Genomic DNA, 24,519 nt, shown 5'->3' on the forward strand with positions numbered 1-24,519 from the left:
CAGGATGAGAGAGGAGAGTGTCTGCCCTTGACATCAAGGCAGCATATGGCTACATGTAGCAAAAAGGAGCCAGAGGAAAACTGAAGTCAATGGAAATGAGAAATGGGCAGCACGGTAGCATAGTGGTTAGCACTGCTGCTTCACAGCTCCAGGGACCTGGGTTCGATTCCCGGCTCGGGTCACTGTCTGTGTGGAGTTTGCACATTCTCCTCATGTCTGCGTGGGTTTCCTCCAGGTACTCCGGTTTCCTCCCACAGTCCAAAGATGTGCGGGTTAGTTTGATTGGCTATGCTAAAAAAATTGTCCCTTAGTGTCCCGAGATGCGTAGATTAGAGGGATTAGTGGGTAAAATATGTAGGGATATGGAGGTCGGGCCTGGTTGGGATTGTGGTCAGTACAGACTCGATGGGCCGAGTGGCCTCTTTCTGCACTGTAGGGTTCCTATGATTTCTTTCTATGAAAACTATCTGCCAAATAGAGTAATACCAGCACAAACAAAGTTAGTTATGGTTGTTGGACCATCTACAAGATGCAGTGCAACAACTCACCATGGCTCGTTACACAGCACTGTCCAGTCTTGTGATTTCTATCCCTGGAAGGACAAGGGCAGCAGATGAATGGAAACATCACCACCTGGAAGTTCCCTTCCAAGATACACACCATCCTGACTTGGAAATATATCACCGTTCCTTCACAGTGACTGGGTCAAAATCCTGGAACTCTCTTTCTCACAGCACTGTGGGTGCACCTACACCACAGGAGTCCCGAAATGCAATGATAGTGATATAATTGTGAGCATAGTTGCTTTCCAAGCAGTTGATACAGGTTTAATTCTCAGCTATTTCAGTTTGTCGGAGTGGGTGAAGAGAGGGTCATCTCATCTCCAGGAAATCAAAGCAGGAATTTCTCAGGGGAATGTCCTCGGCCCAACCATCTTCAGCTACTTCATCAATTACACTTCCTCCATCATCAGGTCAGAAGTGGAGATGTTTGCTAATGTCTGCACAACATTCAGCACCATTCTCAACTCCGCAAGACAGTGATGCAGGACCTGTCCATATTTAGCAAGGCTTGAACAAGGGAAGGGCTGAGAAGTCCCAGGCGATGACTATTTCCACCAAGAGAGAATACAGTCATTTTCCTTTACATTCAATGGGATTATCATCCCCATGAATCCCCAACTATCAACACCCTGGGTGTTACCATTGATCAGAAACAGATGAGTCAGATCAATACTGTGGCTGTAAGAGAAGGTTAAAGGCCAGGATTTCTGCACAGAGTAACTCACCTCCTCACTTCCTAAAACATTTCCACCAATTACAAGACACGTGTCAGGAATTTGATTGAATACCATCCACTTGTCTGCATGAGCACAGCTCAAGGTTCAGGAAGCTCGCCACCATCCAGGATAACTCTGCTTGTTGACTGGTTCTCCACCCATCACCTTCAACATTCATTCCATCCACCACAGAGGCACAGAGCTAGCAGTGTGTACCATCTACAAGATGCAGTGCAACAACTCCCAATGGCCCGTTACACAGCACCTTCCAATCTTGTGATTTCTATCCCTAGAAGGACAAGCAGATAAATGGAAACATCTCCACCTGGAAGTTCCCTTCAAGATACACATCATCCTGGCTTGGAAAGATATCACTGTTCCTTCACAGTGACTGGGTCAAAGTCCTGGGATTCTCTTTTTCACAGCACAGTGGGTGCACCTACACCACAGGAGTCCCTAAATGCAATGATGATGATATAATAGTGAGCATAGTTGCTTTCCAAGCAGTTGCTACAGGTTTAATTCCCAGCTATCTCAGTTTGTTGGAGTGGATGAAGAGAGGGCCAGGAGGTAGTAACCACAACCGAAAAGAGTGGGTCAATCCAATTTAGTCAAGTCTGCGGCTCCAGCCTGGAGCAGTAGTGTTAAACATAGCTGAGGGTTGGAGGGTCAGTTGATCATTCAGCTACTCGGAGCCGGCCCACGCTGAGTTCAAAAGGGAAATGGTGAATCTAATAGCGACACAGAGGAAACTAAATTCATTGGTTGGTAAAAAAAATGCCGTTTTCGACTGGCTTTATATTGCTGTGAATTGGAGGAAGCAACAGAAAGGGTCAATGATGGTTCTGCTGTTGATGTGGTGTACATGGATATTCAAAAATCATCTGAAGCAGTGACACAACAGACTTGTGGTATAAGCTCATAAAATAAATGGGAAAGTAGCAACGTGGATACAAAATTGGATGAACAAAGAGTAATGGATATTTTTAAGGCTGGAGGATGTCTGTCGTGGAGAACCCAAGCAGTTGGTATTGGGATCCTTGCTTTTCCCTGATATATATGAATGATCTAGGTGTTTGGGCGGCACGGTAGCACAGTGGTTAGCACTGCTGCTTCACAGCTCCAGGGACTTGGGTTCGATTCCCGGCTTGGGTCACTGTGTGCAGTTTGCACATTCTCCTCGTGTCTGCGTGGGTTTCCTCCGGGTGCTCCGGTTTCCTCCCAGTCTAAAGATGTGTGGGTTAGGTTGATTGGCCATGCTAAAATTGCTCGTTAGTGTCCTGAGATGTGTAGCTTTGAGGGATTAGAGGGTAAAATATGTAGGGATATGGGGATAGGGCCTGGGTGGGATTCTGGTCAGTGCAGACTCGATGGGCCGAATGGCCTCTTCCTGCACTGTAGGGTTTCTATGGTTTGCAGTCTCGAGGGAAAATTTCAAAGTTTGTTGATCACAGAACAATTTGAGGCATTGTAAACTGTGAGGAGAAGAGCTTGGAACTGAAAAACAGACTATGGTGGAGCGTACAGATAGGTGGCAGATTAAGTTCAATACAGAGACGTGTGAGGTGATACTTTCAGGAAACATGTACATGAGGAAGCAATATAAAATAATCGGTAGAATTGTTAACGGATTGCAGGATCAGAGGGACTGAACACATATGTGCATCGATCATTGCTGTTGGCAGGGCAAGTGTAGGTAGCAATTAATAAAGAATACAGCATCTTGGGCTTTACTGTTATGTAATAATTTGTGTTTGTGGGCATTACACAGTAATTCATGAGTTTAAGTTTAATTTGTGTTTCTGTGCTTGTGAGCTCAGAAAGGGCCAAAACTTTAATTTCACTTCATGTTAAACAAAGCTGCCTGCCTGCGGGTTTTTGGTTTCAATTTAAACTGTCCCTACATTTTAATTTAAGGTTTACGACGTTGTAAGAGTTATAGAGGTTAAAGAAATGGTTGCTTCTATTCAGAGGCCCACAATGAATGATAGAAGCACTGAGTTTCAGTTACAACCAGTTAATCCAAGAAGCAAGACGGAGTTCACAGAGGCTGCCAGTAGAGGCAGCGCAACGCAGGCATTCAGAAAGCAACCTGAACTGATGATGTCACCAGTGATCACGTGACTTATAAAGGGACATTGTCCCAATATAACACACACCGACTGTAATACATAACAGAGGTAGAGCGCAGTAAAATAATCCTGATCATAATTAAACACAAACTGTAAGCTGTATCGAACAAGAGAAACTAATTTCTGAATAGCATCGTACAGAATCAGATGGTTTCTGTTGGGAGAGGGAATGATCCTTTTTCAGATTTTGGAGGGAGGCCTTTACAGCTCTAATCATTTAAAATTCATCCCAATAATGTTTTTATTCATTCAAGGAACGTGGGCATCGCTGGTTATGCCAACATTTATTGCCCACGCCTATTCCACGAGAATCTGCCTTCTTGAAACGATGTAGTTTTATCAGAGAATCATAGATTTATTACAGGTTCAGAAGGAGGCCAATCGGCCCATCATATCTGCATCTGCTCTGAAATGAGCATTATTACTTTGTGCCATTCTCCCACACTTCGTGACCATTGGACTTTGTTTCTCTCTTGACGTCCTCGAATGAACATGCCTCTGTTTTATTAGAACAAAGGAAATGGCTTCTCAACAATGAAAATATCCGCTCTGAGACCAAACAGTTACCTCAACTTCTGACATTTGTGCAGAACGGGTCCCAGCCGCTGGAGCCCTTCACACTGAATGTAGCATTCCTCTAGATCGAGGTGTTTTATTGTATCACAGAGTCCAATGACATGAGACAGGACCGCACAGTCAATCGGGGTCAGTCGCAGTTCACTAAATGAAAGTTTTCCCATAGATCCCACTGTGTTCCGAGCCAGTGCTTTATTCTGAGACTCAAACAGGTAGTGGAATGTGTTCAGGAGCTTCCTCTTCCCAGGTGCAGTCTGTGAGTCTCCAATCTGCCCTTCAACCTTCTCCTTCGCCCAGTCAATCACTCGGCAGGTTGTTTGATGAAGAAATGGACCCAGAAACTTCTCCAGGGGTCGAGCTGACTGTGGGGAGGAGAGACCAGCAACAAAACGGAGAAATATCTCAAATCGCCCATCTTCCTCACTGTGGGCTTCACTGAGGAGTTTCCCGATCTCCCCGGGATCTGGAGTCAGGAATGGTGTGAGTGCAGCTACAAACTCTTGGATGGTGAGGTGTGGGAATGTGTAAACCACACTCTGGGCAGAAACATCTCTCTCCAAAAGCTCCATCAGGAACCCAGACAGGAACTGGGAAGGTTGTAGATTGTACTCAATCAAATCTCCATTTCTAAACACAATCTTCTTCTTGGAGACTCCTGTGAAGGCCATCTCACCGAGCTTCAGTAACACATCACGGGGGTTTTCAATCTCTCGGCCATGGTTTTTCAGAATGTTGTAAATATAGTAGGAATATAGTTGGGTGATGGTCTTGGGAACTTGCTGCCGTTTCCTGTCTCTTTGTGTAAAGAAGGGACCCAGTGACAGACCGAGGATCCAGCAGTAGGAAGGGTTGTAACACATGGTGTACAGGATCTCGTTCTCCTCCACGTGTTTGAAAACGGCTGCTGCCACCGTCTGATCTTCAAAAAACTTGTTGAAATATTCCTTCCGTTCATCACCAACAAATCCCAGGATTTCAGCCCAGACACTGATGTCAGCCTTTTCCAATAAATGTAATGCAGTGGGGCGGCTGGTCACGAGCACTGAACATCCTGGGAGCAGCTTGTGTTGTATTAAACTGTACACAATGTCAGACACTGCACACCAGCATTCAGGATCTGTGCACATGGACTGGGGTTCTGTATTTCTCCGATTGTCGGCAAAATCAATCCTGTCCTTGAATTCATCCAAACCATCGAATATAAACAGCAATCCCTCTGGGTTCCTCCAGAGCTCTCCCAGAATATTCCCAAAGTAAGGATACTGATCCAGTATCAGATTCCTCAGGTTTATTCTACAGTTCATCGTATTCAAATCCCGGAATTTAAAACTGAAAACAAATTGAAAGTGTGGGTATATTTTCCCACTGGCCCAGTCATGAACAATCTTTTGTACCATTGTTGTTTTTCCAATCCCCGGCACTCCGCTCACTGCTTCTGAATTCCCAGATTTGGATTTTCTCTGGGAAAAGCTGCTCTGAAACAATTGATCAGTTCGAATTTTTTCCAGTTCTCTCCGGAGATCTTTCTCTCTCCATTCTTCATGGTCTCGGCCCCTTGCCAGCAGTTCATGTTCGACAAGTGTCCGATCTCGAACAGTAGAAATAACCGTTAGCTCAGCATATCGATCAACCAGCTGGAAAATCTTAACCTTCTCCTTTATGAGGATAGTGTTCACTCTCAGTGTTTTAGTTTGTTCCCGGAGGGTCTCCTTGTGTTTCTGTTGGAGATCTTCAATTAGAACAGAGAGAAAATGTTAGTTGCATTAAGACACTGTCTTTGCTGATTTGAGAGATTTATTTTACAGTGTCAGTCAAGGTTTGAGTAGGATATAAAATTGAATTATTGAAAACCTCATTTGACAATGATTAATTTCCACTTAAAGTTTCAGGTCGTCACTTATTTCCAATATTTCCATCACATGTTGGGGGCGATTCTCCCGAAAAGGAATCTCGGTGTCGAATGTGTGTAAAAACTGGAGTAAATCGTGCTGGACTTTTCTGTGGGAGTTTCAAAATGAATCTCCCACAATCTCTGCAGAGCAGATTGCACGAGCGTGAATCAGGTTGAAAATCAGTGGGTGGGGCCTATTCCGGCTGGAGGGGCCGGCAGCATCGCGCTGAGCGGCCACTGTGCGTGCGATGATCTGTCAGCGCAGAGATCGGCGCATGCGTAGTGACCCCACAATGCCGGCGGCCAGCACTTCTCCCCCTCCTACACAGTCCCAACGCCCCCTCCCCCCCACCCCAACGGACTGACCCCGCCATAATCTTGACACCCCCCCCCCCCCCCCCCCCGCAGCAGGCTGATCGCCTCCCCCCACCCTGATGGCCAGCCCCAATCGCTGTCCTCCCTCCCTCCGTCACTCAGCCCGAATGCAGAGTGGAAGCGGGATTCCCCACCCGCACAGGCCCGATCCCCATTAGGCCCTGTACTCTTGGCACTGCTCAATGCCCAGTAGGCAGTGCCAAGGTGTCCTGGACATTAGCACTTTGCCCCTTTGGAAGTTCCAGGGGCCCAGGCTGGCAATGCCCAGGGTACCCCAGCCACCTCCAACCTCCTGGGGGCCTCGATGACATCCCCTTCACTCCAGCGAGGTCTGGTCGCCAGCTCCCAGCAAATGGGAAGTTGTACAAAAGCCCGTTGGAGTGAACCACTCCTGACGTGAGGGAGTGGCGGGGCGAGAGGCTCGTGGGCCCGGACATTTCAGTGCGGGGCCCGCTAATGACTTTTAAGCAGATTCAAATGTGCATTGTAATAATTTATACAGCTCTGCGCGGATCTCTGGTGCCCAAAATCCAGCTGCCGGAGACGCATGCAGGCTATGGCCCCCAGCGGGAAGCCTGTGAAATGGCTCTGCACCAGTCTCCTGGTCTGCTGCACTACCAAAGCAGCACAGCCAGCCTGGGAGAATCGCCCCCATTGATTTTACAAAGGTTATGTTTTAACTCTGATGGTTAATACTTTCCTCCCTGCCCTTATTTTCGACATCTCATTGGTAGATCTTGATTATATAGCAGTCCACATAGTTTGTGAACTGGTCAGAGCTCCCAATCTGCTGCAGAAATGGTAAGTGGGATATTAGACACTGCGTAGGAGCCGGAGAGACTGTAATTGTTCAGGAGTCTCACTGTTACTGTGCGTAAACTTCAGTAGGTTCTCTGTCATATTGTGTGCATTGGAAAAGCAACAGTTTTGAACATGGAAAGTTCTGCTACTCTATCAGTCTGTTACCACATTAAGCAAGTTATTGCAGAGCCGTTTGGATCAGTTGGGTGGGCGCTTTATGTGGTTTATGTTATAACAACAGCCTGGCAATCGATCCCTGTTCCAAGGTGAATTCAGGACCTCACTCGTTGCCCTGCCCGTGGTGGAGATATAACCTGCCTTTAGACAGAGAACTCAAAAAAATAAACTTCCCCTTTTATAGTGTTTCAAGTCAAGTACTAGGGAACATAGGTTTAAGGTGCGTGGGGAGAAGTTTAGAGCAGATGTGTGAGACAAGTTTCTTTTACACAGAGGATGGTGAATGTCTGGGACGTGCTGTCTGGGGAGGTGGCGGGAACAGGTACGACAGCAGCATTTAAGGGGTTAACTGGACGAATACATGAATAGGATGGGAATGGAAGGATACGGACTCTGTATGTGCATACGGTTTCAGTTTAGGCAGGCATCATGGTCTGCGCAGGCTTGGAGTGCCAAAGATGCCGGTTCCTGCGCTGGACTTTACTTTGTTCTTTGTTTTTGAACGGACAGAGATATTTCCAAGTCAGGGTGGTCAGTGAGTTGGTGGAAAACAGTGGTGTGCCCCTGTGACTGCTGCCCTTGATCTTCTGGATGGCAGCAGCCATGAGTTTGGAAAGTGCTATCTAAGCAGCCTTGCTGTGTTCAGCAGTGCATCTTGTAGATGGTAAATACTGCTGCCATTTTTTGTCGGTGGTGGAGGGGATAAGTTTTGTGGGCGGGTATTAATCAAACAGTCTACTTTAAACTGGTATGTGAGGAATTCCATGCATGTCGTTGAGCTGCACTTACCCAGGTGAGGGCAGAGAATTCCATCACACTTCTGACTTGTGCCTTGTGGATGGTGGAAAGTTTACAGGGAGTAAGAGATGACTTTCACGCTGTAGAATTCTGAGCAGCTGACCTGTTCTTGTAGTCACACTATTTATATATCGAGTCCAGTTCAGTTTCTGGTCAATGGTAACCCTCAGGTTGTTGATAGTGGGGGATACAGCAAACAGTGATGCCATCGATTGTCAAGGGGTGATGGTTGAATCCACTCTTGTTGGAGATAGTTATAGCTTGGTACGTGTGTAGTGTGAAATTTACATGCAACCTTGTCAGATCAAGCCTAGATTCCGTCCAGAACTTGCTGCATTTGGACAGGAATTGCTTCAGTATCTGAGTCATCATGAATATTACGGAACATTGCACAGTCATCAGTGGACATCTCCGCTTCTGAACACTGAGCCCTGGTGGTCCGGGTTTGGCTTGATGGGCCATCTGGATTTTGCTACTCACTAATTTGATATGTTTACGGTCGGAATGATTTCTCAGGTGCAGCGAACCCTTTACATCTGGCTCAAGGCCCGACTCTTTGCTGTGAGCCCAGAACATAAGAACTAGGGACAGGAATAGGCCATATGGCCCCTCAAGCCTGCTCGACCATTCAATAAGATCATGGCTGATTTTTTTGTGGACTCAGCTCCACTTACCCACCTGCTCACCGTAACACTTAATTCCTTTACTGTTCAAAAATGTATCTATCATTGCTTTAAAAACATTTAATGAGGTAGCCTCAACTGCTTCACTCGGCAGAAGTTCCTCCTCAACTCAGTCCTAAATCTGCTCCCTCTTATTTTGAGGCCATGCCCCCAAGTTCTAATTTCACCTGCCAGTGGAAACAACTTCCCTGCTTCTATCTTATCTATTCCCTTCATAATCTTCTATGTTTCTATAAGATCTCCCCTCATTCTTCTGAATTCCAATAAGTATCTTCACAGTCCACTCAGTCTCTCCTCAAAAGCCAACCCTCTCAACTCCGGAATCAACCGAGCAAATCTCCTCTGCACCCCCTCCAGTGCCAGTATATCCTTTCTCAAGTAAGGAAACCAAATCTGTACACAGTACTCCAGGTGTGGCCTAACCAGCACCCAATACAGCTGCAACATAACCTCGCTGTTTTTAAACTCCATCCGCCTATCAATGAAGGACAAAATTCCATTTGCCTTCTTAATTCCCTGCTACACCTACAAACACCTTGTGATTCTTGCACAAGGACACCCAGGTCCCTCTGCACAGCAGCATGCTGCAATTTTTTGCCATTTAATAGTCCATTTGCTGTTACTCGTACCAAAATGGATGACCTCACATTTACCAACATTGTACTCCATCTTCCAGACTCTCGCCCACTCACAGACTATCTATATCCCTTTGTAGACTTTCAGCATCCTCTACACACTTTGCTCTGCCACTCATCTTAGTGTCATCTGCTAATTTTGACACACTACACTTGGTCTCCAACTCATCTGTGTAAATCGTAAACAATTGCGGTCCCAACACTGATCCCTGAGGCACACCACTCGTCACTGATCGCCAACCAAAACAACCATTTACCCCACTCTTTGCTTTCTGTTAGAACACCCAGGCACGCAGGAGCTCTGTACTGAATTCACATGGTACCGGGTTTCGGACAGGTGTGTATAAGACTTCAGAAGTAATAGCAATTAACAGCTAGGTTAAGTGAAAAGATGCAATGGTCACACATTTTTGGAAAAAAACGACAGATCATATGAATTGTAATTTGAAGCTATGTATGGTCGAGCATTAATGACAAAACCGAATCATGCTCGACCCAATTTCCAGTCTTTAATTTTCAGTATCCCAGATTTTCACAATCTCTTAAACAAAGGCTCCAACCAATCATTCAGATTCTCAGAAGTGAAATAGTTTATAATCTCCATTTCCTCTCTTACCTTTCAGGTTAGTGGATAATTCAGATAAACCCTGTGCGATGTTGATATAATCAAACGAATCAGCACCTGTTTAAATAAATAAACTTCCATGAAATCAGCTCAGTGTAATATTACAGTGATATCGACAGTGTTTAAATGGGAAATTGAATTCACTGTGATTTTACCGTACCAAGCTCCTGTATTTCTTTCAGTATTTTATCCAGTTTTGGGACTCCGTGACGCATTCTCACAAAGGATTCCCACATCACCCTTCGAGCCCGAGATCCTTTTTCCATCACCAGATTGAGGAGAAGTTTGGAACTGTCCGCCCGGTTTCCCTTATCCACGAGCTCAGTGACTTTCTATGAAGAATAGTGATGAAGAATAATGAGACGCAGAGTGAAAGATAAAACTGAGAATGAGAAGGAAAGGATCTGCTCAGTGATGGGATTTCCCAGTTGTTTTCAGCTCAGAAATCAGTCACTGGACCGGGTCCTGATCCATAATAAACATGGACTGAAAATGCTCCTGAAATCTCGATCCAATCACTAACAATAAACAAAATTGAATCAACTGAACTAGAAATCAAAAACACATTTCAACTAGTGTGAGGAATCACTGAGAATCTGCAATATTTTTGTGTGATTAGTTGTCTGTCCTTCAGTGTCCAACATGATGGGGCGGCACGGTAGCACAGTAGTTAGGACTGCTACTTCACAGCATCAGGGACCTGGATTCGGTTCTCGGCTTGGGTCACTGTCTGTGTGGAGTTTGCACATTCTTCCTGCGTTTGCGTGGGTTTCCTCCAGGTGCTCCGGTTTCCTCCCACAGTCTAAAGATGTGCGGGTTAGGTGGATTGGCCATGCTAAAATTGCCCCTTAGTGTCCTGAGATGCATAGGTTAGAGGGATTAGCAGGTAAATGTTTAGGGATAAGGGGGTAGGGCCTGGGTGGGACTGTGGTCAGTGCAGACTCGATGGGCCAGATGGCCTCTTTCTGCACTGTGGGGTTTCTATGATTCTATGACATTCGATTACTGATTGACAACATGATGCACTTTTTCCACACACTTAAATCACGCTGTGATTTACCAGGAAATCCTGATGAGATGTGGCTATGTGTTTTTTCTCCGAAAGGGTAGTGTGTCTTTGAAACGCTCTTCCTGAAACGGCGGAAGGAACGGAGAGGTGGATGGCGTCTTGGTAAGCAAGGAGTTATGGGCATCATGGATAGGCAGTCTGCAGATTGGAGGCTACAATCAAATCAGACATGATGTTATTGAAGAGCGGGGCAGACTCGAGGGGCTGAACGGCCTACTCCTAGCCGCATAGTGGTTACCATTGCAGTCGCACAGGTTTGATCCCGGTGTTGGGTGACTGTCTGTGTGGAGTTGGCACATTCTTCCCATGTCTGTGTGGGTTTCCTGCATTGTCTAAAGATGGGCCTGGGTAAGCTGCTCTTTCAAAGAGTTGGTGCAGAATGATGGGCCTCCTCATGGACTGTAGGGATTCCTGCTCTCCATGTGTAAGTAATCTGAACAGCAGCGAATCAGAACTCAGTTGGCAGGGAAATAATGAATCTGATCCTTAAGTTATTTAAATGAAGCAATGTTAAAATGAAATTTGACTGACAAATTACCATTGACTAATCCAAATACCGACTGCTAATTTAGGTCAGGAGAATGAGCCATTGACAATGGTGAAAAATCTAAATGTAAACTTTACCGCTCAGTAACTCAAATTCCAGAAACAAAACATTTTTCGTTTTCAAATTACTAGTATGAAATCTGGGTAAAGAAGAGAGGGGAGTGAGATAGGATTTGAGAGATATTAACACAGTTACAAGTGGGGTGTGAAGGAGGGGCTGTGCAAGATGTCAGAGACATGCTAATGGAGAATTTCAGACTGGAGTTTACAGGAATGGTTCAAACTCATTGACTCGTAAACTAGAAGAATGGGAATTTTAAATCGAAGACATCAGAGGACTGGGGGCCATTGTGAGCACAAAGTGATATCTGGAGTCTGACGGGGAACACAGTAAAGGCAGCAGAATCTGAGCAGCTGAAGATAAAGGGCAATGTGGGAGGCCCAGCAGGAGAACATTGGAACAGACAAATCTGGGGGGAACAAAAATATAGATTTGGATTCAGCAGGAGCTGTCCTGAGGTGGGAGTAGAAATTTGCAGTGTCACATTCAGAGAATAAGGATATTTCTGCACTGACAATTATGCAGGAAATGGAGTTCAGCTTGATTCTGAACACTGAAGTCACAGATAGTCTGGCCAGGTCTCAGTCAGCGGCTGGGAATGGAACACAATCAGGTGGTGAGGAGATGGAGTTTGTGTCGGGGGTAGCAGACAATGGAGTTATTTTTTTCAATGTTTAAGAGAGGGAGTAAATTACTTTCCCAGAGCACAGGGGCAGAAAATCACAAAGTGAATGAATTCAATTATGTTATATTCCCCCGTGAAGACTGACTTTCCACAATGAAAAAAATAGGGACAGCATTCTTTTTAACACGATTCCAGCTTCTATTCTGTAAGATTCTGGGACTATAAGGATCGAAAATTGATACGAGTCAGTGTCAGTTGCAGTAAACTAAGCGTTGTGGTGGATTATGAGGGTAATATTGAGTCAAAGTGAGATAATCCAGCTCATTCCTAAAATCATTGATGAGACTTCATTTAGAATATTGTATCCAGTTGTGGTTCCCTCAGTGCAACAAAATTATTGCAGCTTCTGAAAACAACTGGAATGGTTGAGATGGTTGTGTGGTTGGACGAGGACCCATTGTGGAAAGTGGATCTGTCTTCACTGAAAACAAGTTTCAGAGGCGATATGATTACGGATTTCCATTGACTCCAGTTTTGCCGGAAGGTTTTGATGCTAATTGAGTTAAAATGCTGTCTTGATGTGAATAACAGACCCTTTCACCTCTCCCCTGTAATTCTTTTAGCCATGTCTGCCTCCCTGGGGCCGGGATCCAGGATGTCGCTAGTCGCGTCCCGGAAATCCTGAGGTGGGAGGGAGAGGAGCCTGAGGTAGCGGTACATATTGGTACCGCTGATGTGGGTAGGAAGGGAGAAGGGGTCATGAAAAGGGAGTACAGGGAATTAGGGAGACAGCTGAGAAAGAGGAAAGCAAAGGTAGTAATCTCAGGATTACTGCCTGTGCCACGGGAAGGTGAGGGCAGGAATGGAGTGAGGTGGAAGATGAATGTATGGCTGAGGGACTGGTGCAGGGGGCAGGGATTCAGGTTCCTGGACCATTGGGACCTCTTTAGGGGCAGGGGTGATCTGTATACAAAAAACGGGTGGAACTTGAATCACACGGGGACCAATATCCTGGCCGGTAGGTTGGCTAAGGTTACTGGGGAGAATTTAAACTAGATAGGTTGGGGGGAGGGGAGCTAGAAGAGTTGACTAGGATCAAGGAACTAATTGATGGGGTGGAGGATGCAGGGGTAAGGGGAATTACAAAATTAATGGTAGAGGAGAGGGTGCAAGTGAATGAAGACGGTAATTTAGATAAGGGAGTAGAGGGAGAGGGTGTTCGCGACTCATCAAAGCGGGTCCAGATAAAAGCTGGAATAAGGACACTTTGCCTGAATGCACGAAGCATTCGGAACAAGGTAAATGAGTTGATGGTGCAAATCAGCACGAGTGGGTACGATCTAGTGGCCATTACAGAAACGTGGCTGAAAGGTGACCAGGACTGGGAGATGAATATCCAGGGGTATCAGGCATTTAGGAAGAATAGACAGGAAGGAAAAGGTGGTGGGGTCGCGCTATTAATAAGAGATAATATCAGGGTAGTACTGAGGGATGACATAGGCTCTGAGGAACAAAACGTGGAATCATTATGGGTAGAGATGAGGAATAGTAGAGGGAGAAAGACACTAGTAGGTGTGGTATATAGGCCCCCAAATAATAATGTTGAGGTAGGGAGGGCTATAAACAAGCAGATAAGGGATGTGTGTAAAAACGGAACGGCAATAATCATGGGGGACTTCAACATGCACATTGACTGGCAGACTCAAGTCGGTAAGGGTGGAATGGAGGAAGAGTTCTTAGAATGCTGTCGGGATAGTTTCCTTGAACAGCATGTTACGGAACCGACGAGGGAACGAGCTATTTTGGATCTGGTATTGTGTAACGAGGTAGGTAGAATTAAGGATCTTATTGTGAAGGACCCTCTTGGGTCTAGTGACCACAATATGGTCGAATTTCTGATTCAGATGGAAGAGGAGAAAGTTTGGTCCCAAACCAGTGTCCTCTGTTTGAACAGAGGGAAATATGATAGGATGAGGGATGAATTGGCTAAGGTAGACTGGGAGAGCAGGCTGGCAGGTAGGATAGCTGAGGAACAGTGGAGGATTTTTAAGGAGATCCTTTTCAGTTCTCAGCAAAAATATATTCCAGCAAAAAACAAGGATTGTAAGAAAAGGGAGAACCAGCCGTGGCTAACGAAGGAAATAAAGGAGAGTATTAAAATAAAAACAGCTGCGTACAGAGTGGCCAAAAATAGTGGAGAAACAAGTGATTGGGAAAAATTTAAGAAACAACAAAGAGAGACTAAGAAAGCGATAAAGAAAGGAAGGATAGACTATGAAGCTAGGCTAGCAATTAATATAAAAAATGATAGTAAAAGTTTTTATAAATATATAAAAAGGAATAGAGTGGCTAGAGTGAATGTTGGACCCTTGGAGGACGAGAGGGGGGAGTTAATAGTGGGAAATGAGGATATGGCTGAGTCTTTAAATAAGTTTTTTGTGTCGGTCTTCACGGTGGAGGACACAAATAGTTTGCCAAATATTAACGATAGAGGGTTGGCAGCAGGAGAAATACTTAATACAATTAATGTTACCAGAGAGGCAGTGCTGGGTAGACTAATGGGACTGAAGGTGGATAAGTCCCCGGGTCCGGATGGAATGCATCCCAGGGTATTGAAAGAAATGTCAGAGGTAATAGTGGATGCGTTAGTGATTATTTATCAAAACTCGTTGCATTCTGGGGTAGTGCCGGTTGATTGGAAAACGGCTAATGTTACGCCGCTGTTTAAAAAAGGAAGGAGACAAAAGGCGGGTAACTATAGGCCGGTCAGCTTAACGTCTGTAGTAGGGAAAATGCTGGAATCCATTATTAAAGAGGAGATAGCAGGGCATCTGGATAGAAATGGTTCGATCAATCAGACGCAGCATGGATTCATGAGGGGAAAGTCGTGCTTGACGAACATGTTGGATTTTTATGAAGATGTGACTAGGGCGGTTGATGGAGGAGAACCGGTGGATGCGGTGTTTTTGGATTTCCAAAAGGCGTTTGATAAGGTGCCCCATAAAAGGCTACTGAAGAAGATTAGGGCACACGGAGTTGGGGGTAGTGTGTTAAAGTGGATTGGGGACTGGCTATCCGACAGGAAGCAAAGAGTCGGAATAAATGGGTGTTTTTCCGGTTGGAGGAAGGTAACTAGTGGCGTGCCGCAGGGATCGGTACTCGGGCCGCAACTATTTACCATTTATATAGATGATCTGGAGGAGGGGACGGAGTGTAGGGTAACGAAGTTTGCAGATGACACAAAGATAAGTGGAAAAGTGAATCGTGTGGAGGACGGAGAAGATCTGCAGAGAGATTTGGACAGGCTGAGTGAGTGGGCGAGGATATGGCAAATGGAGTACAACGTTGAGAAATGCGAGGTTATACACTTTGGAGGAAATAATAACAAATGGGATTACTATCTCAATGGAAACAAATTAAAACATGCTACCGTGCAAAGGGACCTGGGGGTCCTTGTGCATGAGACGCAAAAGCCCAGTCTGCAGGTACAACAGGTGATCAAGAAGGCAAATGGGATGTTGGCCTATATTGCGAAGGGGATAGAATATAAAAGCAGGGATGTCTTGATGCACCTGTACAGGGCATTGGTGAGGCCGCAGCTGGAATACTGTGTGCAGTATTGGTCCCCTTATATGAGGAAGGATATATTGGCATTGGAGGGAGTGCAGAGAAGGTTCACCAGGTTGATACCGGAGATGAGGGGTTTGGATTATGAGGAGAGGCTGAGGAGATTGGGTTTGTACTCGTTGGAGTTTAGAAGGATGAGGGGGGATCTTATGGAGACTTATAAGATAATGCGGGGGCTGGATAGGGTGGAGGCGGAGAGATTCTTTCCACTTAGTAAGGAAGTTAAAACTAGAGGACACAGCCTCAAAATAAAGGGGGGTCGGTTTAAGACAGAGTTGAGGAGGAACTTCTTCTCCCAGAGGGTGGTGAATCTCTGGAATTCTCTGCCCACTGAGGTGGTGGAGGCTACCTCGCTGAATATGTTTAAAGCGCGGATGGATGGATTCCTGATCGGTAAGGGAATTAAGGGTTATGGGGATCAGGCGGGTAAGTGGTACTGATCCACGTCAGATCAGCCATGATCTTATTGAATGGCGGGGCAGGCTCGAGGGGCTAGATGGCCTACTCCTGCTCCTATTTCTTATGTTCTTATGTTCTTATGTCTGAACCAAAGGAGCTCTGCAGCAGAGTGGTCCTGGCAGAACACAAACTAAGTATCTGTGAGCAGGTTATTGCTGAGCAAGGACCACTGCAAGAACTGTTGATGATCTCTTCCGTCATTTTGATGACTGTGAATAGACTAATAGAATGGTAATTCCTGGAGTGGGTTTGTCCTGTTTATCATGGACAGGCTGTTGCTGGCAATATTCCCATATTGTCGGGTAGATGCCAGTGTTGTAGCTGCACTGAACAGCATGGCCCACAGTGCAGCCTGTGCTGGAGCACAAAGCTTCAGTATCACAGCCAGGATGTTGTCAGTGTTCCTGCACACCAAGAACTAAGTTATTCCTTTACATCATGTGGAGGGAATGGAATTGGTTTTTCTGTGATGATGGGGATCCCATGAAGAGGCTGAAATGAATAACTCAGTAACATGTCGGACTGAATATTATTGCGAATGCTTCAGCCGTGTCTTTTGCACTCATGAGCTGGACTCTGATGTTTTTGATGTGGAACTTTGCGAAATCCCCTCCACACGTTTGCTGTTTAATTATCCAAAATCATATGCCTGGCGTGGCAGGATAGAAAAGCTTTATGCTGTGTCAGTTATGGCTCAACTTGCCTGTCTATCTATAGCATGTGAGGAGTTGTAGATTCACCAGGTTAGCACATCATTTTTATGTATCCCTGCTGCTGTTCCTGCAATGCTCTCTGTAGTAATTCAGAAAAAGACAGTTTCCTCTCACCAGAAACCCTTTAGTGGGACTAACAAGATGAGTTGCGTCCGTTGGAGTAAACAAGTCTGTAAACTTGGGACCAACAAGTGTGGCTAAAAGCAACAGGTTTTAAACTCCAATCGCTATCTTCCCATTGGGCAAGGCTCTCTTTGCTTAATAAGTGACTTTGTACTCCACAAAGCCCCTGGGCAGATCTATCAACGATCCCCCGTGTCCTTCATAACACTCGCCCCATCCCTCCCCCCACCTAGAGTCCGTTTCTCCCCCAACACCCCCACCATGAGGAGATACTTTCTGTCACTTAGCGTTTGGACTGCTGTGCATTGAAGGCGGGCCTGGGTCAGGCAGTGAAGTGAATAGGGATCTCTGTTTCGAGGGAGCATCCTAGGTTCATTGATGCGGTCTCCTCTTTTGGTTTTTTTTGTAGCCTGGACACCCGCTTCCTCAGCTTTCATCTCCAAGTCCATGCCTTCTTTATCTGGAGAGGCTAATGCGGACTCAGCTTCGCGTTGAGGGCCAACATTGGAAGCGGCTGTCTCCATGGGTAGTGGGACCTGTTCAGAAGTGGACAACCTGCGTCTGAGATGCTCCAGCTGTTTCTTTAAGGCTTTAAGCTTAAGATACAGGCCCCGTTTTCTCCATAACAAGCACAGGGTCCTAGCTGGGACTATCGCTGAAGTTGATTGTGTGAATCAGGTGACCTGTTTCAAATGTTCTTTCTGTCGTTGTAGAATCTTGATTTCTCTTCTGATTTTCTCGTTGTGTCTCCACCCTCCCTGCCAGGTTTGGAAACAGTAGACTCTGTCTTGTATGAAGCTGCCATCCCAGTAACAGTTCCACAGAGGCAACTCCATTTGTTATATGTGGTGTGGTCCGATAGTCAAACAAATATCATGCCAGTTTGCTCTCCATGGTTGCCATCAGTTGTTTTTCTCATGCCATTTCTAAAGGTTTGCACTGCCTGTTCCGCCAATCTGTTTGACGACGGGCTGGTAGGTGCTGGGTCGGGTGATTTGGACACTATTAGATAGCCGACATTCTGAAAATCACTGCAGGTAATGGCCATAACACTATTGGAAACCAGGGCTTCTGCTGTCCCATGCGTACAACAGCTTTATCGCAATTTATTGATCGCAGCCTGGGATAAGTCGTGGAACTCATGCAGTGCATCTCCAACCATTTGAAGTGTGTATGTACCATGATTAAAAACATGGAACCCATGAAGGGCCCTGCAAAGTCAACATGTACTTGTGCCCATGGCCTGCCAGATCATTCCCATGGGTGTAGAGAGGCTGAGGGAGGAAGCTTTTGATTTTCTTAGCACAAGTCACACTGCTTCTCCAAGTCTGTAATGACTGAGTCGAGGCCGAGCCGGCAGACGTAGCTCCTGGCCAGCATTTTCATCTCTGATACTCCAAGGTGGCCATTATGTAGTTCCACTAATATTGGATATCGTCCTGGGGATGGAATGACACTCGAGACCCTCAATGATCCCATCCTCAACACTGCTAGTCTTTCTTAGCGAGGTAAGGTTGCATTTCTTCACAGGGTCATCAGTGAAATCCACCGTGGAGGATCAAATGCTGTAGATTGATCTTGCTATGTCCAGGCTCTAATCTGCCTTGCAGAGACTGGCAAACTCTCCAAATGATTTAGTGTCATCACGACCTGATGCAATGCTGGTAAAGGAGACAGACTTGTGGGTAATGGGAGGCGACTCAGTGTATTGGCAATCTGGATTCCAGACTGGTGCTCTGTATGATATTTGTAATCGGCCAGTAAAAAGGCCCAACGCTGTATCTGGATGGAGACAATAACGGGATGCCTTGTCCTGTTTGAAACGTCCCAATAAGAATTTGTGGTTGGTAACGATTGGGAAACGTCTACCGTAGACATACTGATGGAACTTTTCCACACCAAATACACCGCCAACCCTTCTTCCTCAATCTGAGAATACCTTCACTCTACATCCAGAAAGGTCCTGGATGCACGCACGGTGGGCTTCTCCGTCCCATCTTTCTGTAAACTGGCCTAACCCTGTACAAGAGAACGTTGCATGTCAGCACAAGTTATTTGTTGGCATCAAAATGGGCCAATGAGTTAGATTACAATAGCTAACGTTTGACTTTGGGTGAAAGCCTCTGCCTGTGGACCTCCCAGGACCATCTCTGTATTTTCATAGTCGGGCGTGCATGGAAGGCAAATTCAGGATAATTTTTCCATAATTAGTAACTAATCCCAGAAAAGATTTCAACCCTGTGGAGTTCCTTGGAGCTGATGCCTCCTTGATTGTTTTTACCTTATCCTCTACTGGATCTAACCCGTTGCCAGCTACCTGGTAGCCCAAGTAGGTTACTTCAGCTGCTTGGAAGATGCATTTCTCCCTCATCAAACACATTCCCGTTTTTGAAAATTTCAGCAAGACCGTTTTTAAAGTATGCCAAGTGTTCCTGTTCCGAAGCCCCCATGACCAAGACGTCATCTATCTACACTGCTACTTGGGTTGCCCTTGAAGAATGTTCTCCATGATTCATTGGAAAATGACACGCTGATGAGACTGAAGGGCAAGCGAGTTTACTTGTATTGTCCCTTGTTCGCATTTTTCATCGCATATTTTTAGGTCTCATCCAATACAAGCTGAAGATTGACGTGGCCCATGTCCAAGTTGGAGAACACCTGGCCACCTATTGAGTTAGCATTGAGGTCTTTGATTCTGAGCAGGTGTGCCTATCGAGTTTGGAAAACCGGCTGACTGTTTGTCAAAGGGATTATAAACTAACTGATTTGCTGGGCTTAAAAAACTGCAGACACTCCCCATTCTGCGAATTGTGCAGGCCTTATTCTATCTAAATTTTTAAGAAACCCTAGTTCAGTTTCCACCTTCTCCAACATGGTGTATGGAACTGGTCTTGACCTAGCATCGGGGTCAATGTAGATCTTGGCCTTGGCCCCTTTTATTTTTTCAAGGCCTTCTTGGAAACTTCCAGGGCATCGACTGGACTTTGTACAGTCACCCAACGCCTAGCCTCAAGATCTCCAACCACATCAGCCGGAATTTCTGGAGCCAATCCCTCCCCATGAAATTTGATCCGTGTGTGTGGGGGCGAGTTGAATGTGATGTTTTCTATTTGTAAAAATTCCAATGTGCATGTGGCGAGCCTGGCCTTTGTGTCTTCCAAACTTCGGAATTGGATGCCAGGTTCGAGGTGTTTGTGTGTCTGTTCTCCTATAACGCAGACCAGCTCAGGGTTAGACATTTACCAATAAATCTGCAACTATGAGAGCAACCGTTGTTATGTTGATGTGATCCCGTTGTATATCCCTGACTCTGGAAGAGGGAATAGCAGCATGGTACGGTCAGGCATTGGCCACGGTGTCTTCACTGCAGCACAAGTTTCGCCTATTCCAAAAATTTCACCTTGGCTGTGCCCTTTGGCAGTACTTGTAATAATTTGTCTGGCATCCGCAACTCTCTGGCCTATGTTCCCTAACACTCTGAGGTCATCATTGCCTTTCGTTGACTGTTTCATGGTGTTTTAAAGCTCCGATCCCCCAAGGGGTCCTTTAATACCTGGTTTACACAAGCACTCTCTATTGAAGACTGTTCACACAATGACACTCTCCCCAGTTGGATGACTTTGCTGCCTGATGCCCCTTGTAGCTCCTGAGCACCTCTTCTGCTTTATTCTGACATAAGATTATTGGAATTATTTGTTGTACATCCAGACTGAGTTATGCCAACAGCTTCTTTTGATGAGTTAAGTTATTGATGCCGCATATCAATCTATATCACAATTCATCCAGAGGCAGCATGAATTCACAAATGTTCTGCTAATTTTCGTAATCCAGACAAGAATTGGGTGACAGGTTCCCGACAGGTTTCTCGGCCACGTTGAAGCGGTGTCACTGGAGTATAACAGAGGTACTCGGGTCACAGTACTTTTTCCTCTAGACCTCTGCTGTTTGTGATTTATATAAATGATCTGGAAGAAGGTGTAACTGGGGTGGTCAGTAAGTTTGCGGACGACACGAAAATGGCTGGACTTGCAGATAGTGAGGAACATTGGCACAGGCTACAGAAGGATATAGATAGGCTGGAAATTTGGGCAAAGAAATGGCAGATGGAGTTCAATCCAGATGAATGCAAAGTGATGCATTTTGGTAGAACTAACGTAGGGGGGAGCTCTACGATAAATGGCCGAACCATAAAGGGTGTAGATACGCAGAGGGACCTGGGTGTGCAAGTCCACAGATCCTTGAAGGTGACGGCACAGGTGGAGAAGGTAGGGAAGAAGGCATATGGCATGCTTGCCTTTATAGGACGGGGCACAGAGTATAAAAGTTGGGGTCTGATGCTGCAGTTGTATAGAACGTTGGTTCGGCCGCATTTGGGATACTGCGCCCAGTTCTGGTCACCACACTACCAGAAGGACGTGGAGGCTTTAGAGAGAGTACAGAGGAGGTTTACCAGGATGTTGCCTGGTATGGAAGGGCTTAGTTATGAAGAGAGATTGGGTAAACTGGGGTTGTTCTCCCTGGAAAGACAGAGGATGAGGGGTGACCTAATAGAGGTGTATAAAATTATGAAAGGCATAGATAGGGTGAACGGTGGGAAGCTTTTTCCCAGGTCGGTGGTGACATTCACGAGGGGTCATAGGTTCAAGGTGAGGCGGGGAGAGGTTAACACGGATATCAGAAGGACGTATTTTACACAGGAGGGTGGTGGGGGCCTGGAATGCGCTGCCAGGCAAGGTGGTGGAGGCGGACACACTGGGAACATTTAAGACTTATCTAGATAGCCACATGAACGGAGTGGGAATGGAGGGATACAAAAGAATGGTCTAGTTTGGACAAGGGAGCGGCGCGGGCTTGGAGGGCCGAAGGGCCTGTTCCTGTGCTGTATTGTTCTTTGTTCTTTTTATCTACTAGCTCATCAAAAGTTTAAGTCAGGGACATGCGGCAAGGTCAAACTTTTAAAATCATACTGAATGTCAGGGCCTCGCATGCTGTCAACAATATTACATTTGTTTTTGATCTCCTTCAATGTTGCTAACATGAAAGTAGTAATGCATGCACTCTGTACACTGCTATCATAAGGTTCAGGTTTCCCAAGAAGAAACATATTTGCTTTTCATTATTGAAGAAGCTACTTCAGAAGAAGCGGTCGGCCGCAGAGAGGAAAAAAAATTTTTTTATTCACTCCTCATCGTCAATGCAGGAAGCCTCCAATCCACTTTCGCATCCCCCGAAACCGTTTATTGAAAATCAAAAGGAAGAGCCGCAATCACGTCTGACAGGAAGCAAGTCTGTCTCCCAGGACCAGCAAACGTTATCCAGTTAAAGCCTCCGCTCAATCAGGATGTTTCTACTTCAAAAAGCCGACGGGAGATCTAATGACCATCTCCCATGTCCTTTATGGCCATCATAACACTCGTCTACACAACTCATTGAACGAGGGCTAAGCCTCTGGTTTGATTATAATGGTGGAGTGATGGATGTGCCACACTATTATCGAATAGATTGTGATGATAAGCAATGCTCCACCTGATAAATGTATCACATTTGACGAGGGCATAGCATCGCACACCACACCCACTCCTCGGTTTAAAGAAGGTACTTCATCTCCAACACAGGCTGTGCGCTGAGTCTTACCAAAACTGTCATGAACAAGTGAATCAGCCACGATCAGTGTTTCAAGACTGGAAAGTTGAGTCGGTAATTGTGCTGCCAAGACATTCTTGATTGGGAGAAATTAGACTGTTTTGCCTCTTTTTCCAGACCATTTCAGAGGGCAGTGAATGGTCAACCACGTTTCTGTAGGTCTGGATGCACATACAGGCCAGCTTGAGTGAGGACAGCAGGTTTCCTCAGCTAAAGTCACAGCCTGAAGATTGGAGGGGGGCAAATGTTGTGCCGTTTTTTAAAAAGGGCTGCAGGGAAAAGCCTGGGAGCTACAGGCTGGTGAACGTCACATCTGTTGGTAGAAGATGTTTTGAGAAGCAGGATCTACAGGCATTTAGAGACGCAAGGACTAATTAGGGACAGTCACCACGGATTTGAGAGTGGAAAATCATTTTTCACAAATTTAATTGAATTTTTTTGAAGAGGTAGCAAGCAGGGAGATGAGGGCAGTGCAGTTGATGTTTTCTGCATGGACTTTAGCAAGACCTTTGACAAGGTATCACATGGTAGGTTGTTGCATGAAGTCAAATTTCACAGGATCCAGAATAAGGTAGCCGAATGGATACAAAATTGGCTTAATGACAGAAGTCAGAGAGGGTGGTTGTAGAAGGTTTTTTTTCAAACTGGAGGCCCGTGACCAGCGGTGTGCCTCAGGGATCAGTGCTGGGTCTGCTATTATTTAAATTAATGATTTGGATGAAAATTTAGTAGGCATGGTTAGTAAGTTTGCAGATGACACCAAGATTGTTGGCACAGTGGACAGTGAAGAAGATCATCTACGATTGCAACAGGATGTTGGTCAATTGGGCCAGTGGGCTGACGAATGGCAGATGAAATTTAATTGAGATAAATACGAGGTGATGCAGTTTGGTAGATCGAACCAGGGCAGGACTTACTCAGTTAATGGTGGGGTGTTGGGGAGAGTTATAGGACAAAGCGATTTAGGGGTACAGGTTCTTAGCTCCTTGAAAGTGGAGTCACAGGTGGACAGTGTGGTTAAGGTGGCATTCGGCATGCTTGATTTCATTGGTCAGAACATTGAATACAAGAGTTGGGGTGTCTTGTTGCAGTTGTATCAGAAGTTGGCAAGGCCACACCTGGAATACGGTGTATAGTTCTGGTCACCGTTATAGAAAGGATATTGTTAAACTAGAAAGAGTGCAGAAAGGATTTATAGGATGCTACCAGGACTTGATGGTTTGAGTTATGAGGAGAGTCTGGATAGACAGAGACTTTTTTTTTCTGGAGCGTAGGAAGTTTAGGGGTGATCATATAGAGGACTATAAAATAATAAATCAGCTAGATAGTCAATACCTTTCCCTAAAGGTCGGGGAGCCTAAACTTAGAGGGCATAGGTTTAAGGTGAGAGGGGAGAGATGCAAACGGATCAAGAGGGGTATTTTTTCACACAGAGGGTAGAGTGTGTCTGGAACAAGCTGCCAGAGGTAGTAGTAGAACAAATGACAAAGAACAATACAGCACAGGAACAGGCCCTTCGGCACTCCAAGCCAGTGCCGCTCATGTGCCCAACTAGACTATTCTTTTGTATCCCTCTATTCCCAGTCTGTTCATGTGGTTATCTCGATAAGTCTTAAACGATCCCAACGTGTCTGCCTCAATCACCTTGCTTGGCAGTGCATTCCAGACCCCCACCACCCTC

At 45.7% G+C, this 24,519-nt stretch overlaps 2 protein-coding genes across 2 annotated transcripts in view; both read right to left on the reverse strand.

Annotated features, from left to right (window-relative positions):
* Window positions 1–4,216, reverse strand: part of LOC144480804 (NACHT, LRR and PYD domains-containing protein 3-like) — a 31,818-nt gene extending 27,602 nt beyond the window's left edge. Inside the window, exon 1 of the mRNA XM_078200407.1 lies at window positions 3,979–4,216. Coding sequence (XP_078056533.1) covers window positions 3,979–4,151 — 173 coding nt within the window. The 5' untranslated portion in view covers window positions 4,152–4,216. The remainder of the gene's footprint in view (window positions 1–3,978) is intronic.
* Window positions 4,217–5,310: 1,094 nt separating this feature from the next.
* The window catches only part of LOC144480686 (uncharacterized), a 34,824-nt gene continuing 15,615 nt past the window's right edge, over window positions 5,311–24,519 (reverse strand). The window contains exons 4-7 of the mRNA XM_078200280.1: window positions 10,133–10,304; window positions 9,964–10,029; window positions 5,547–5,716; window positions 5,311–5,316 (exon numbers count right to left, since the gene is read on the reverse strand). Coding sequence (XP_078056406.1) covers window positions 5,311–5,316; window positions 5,547–5,716; window positions 9,964–10,029; window positions 10,133–10,304 — 414 coding nt within the window. The remainder of the gene's footprint in view (window positions 5,317–5,546; window positions 5,717–9,963; window positions 10,030–10,132; window positions 10,305–24,519) is intronic.

Source organism: Mustelus asterias, chromosome 30, assembly GCF_964213995.1.
Source record: "Mustelus asterias chromosome 30, sMusAst1.hap1.1, whole genome shotgun sequence".
Lineage (NCBI taxonomy): Eukaryota > Metazoa > Chordata > Chondrichthyes > Carcharhiniformes > Triakidae > Mustelus > Mustelus asterias.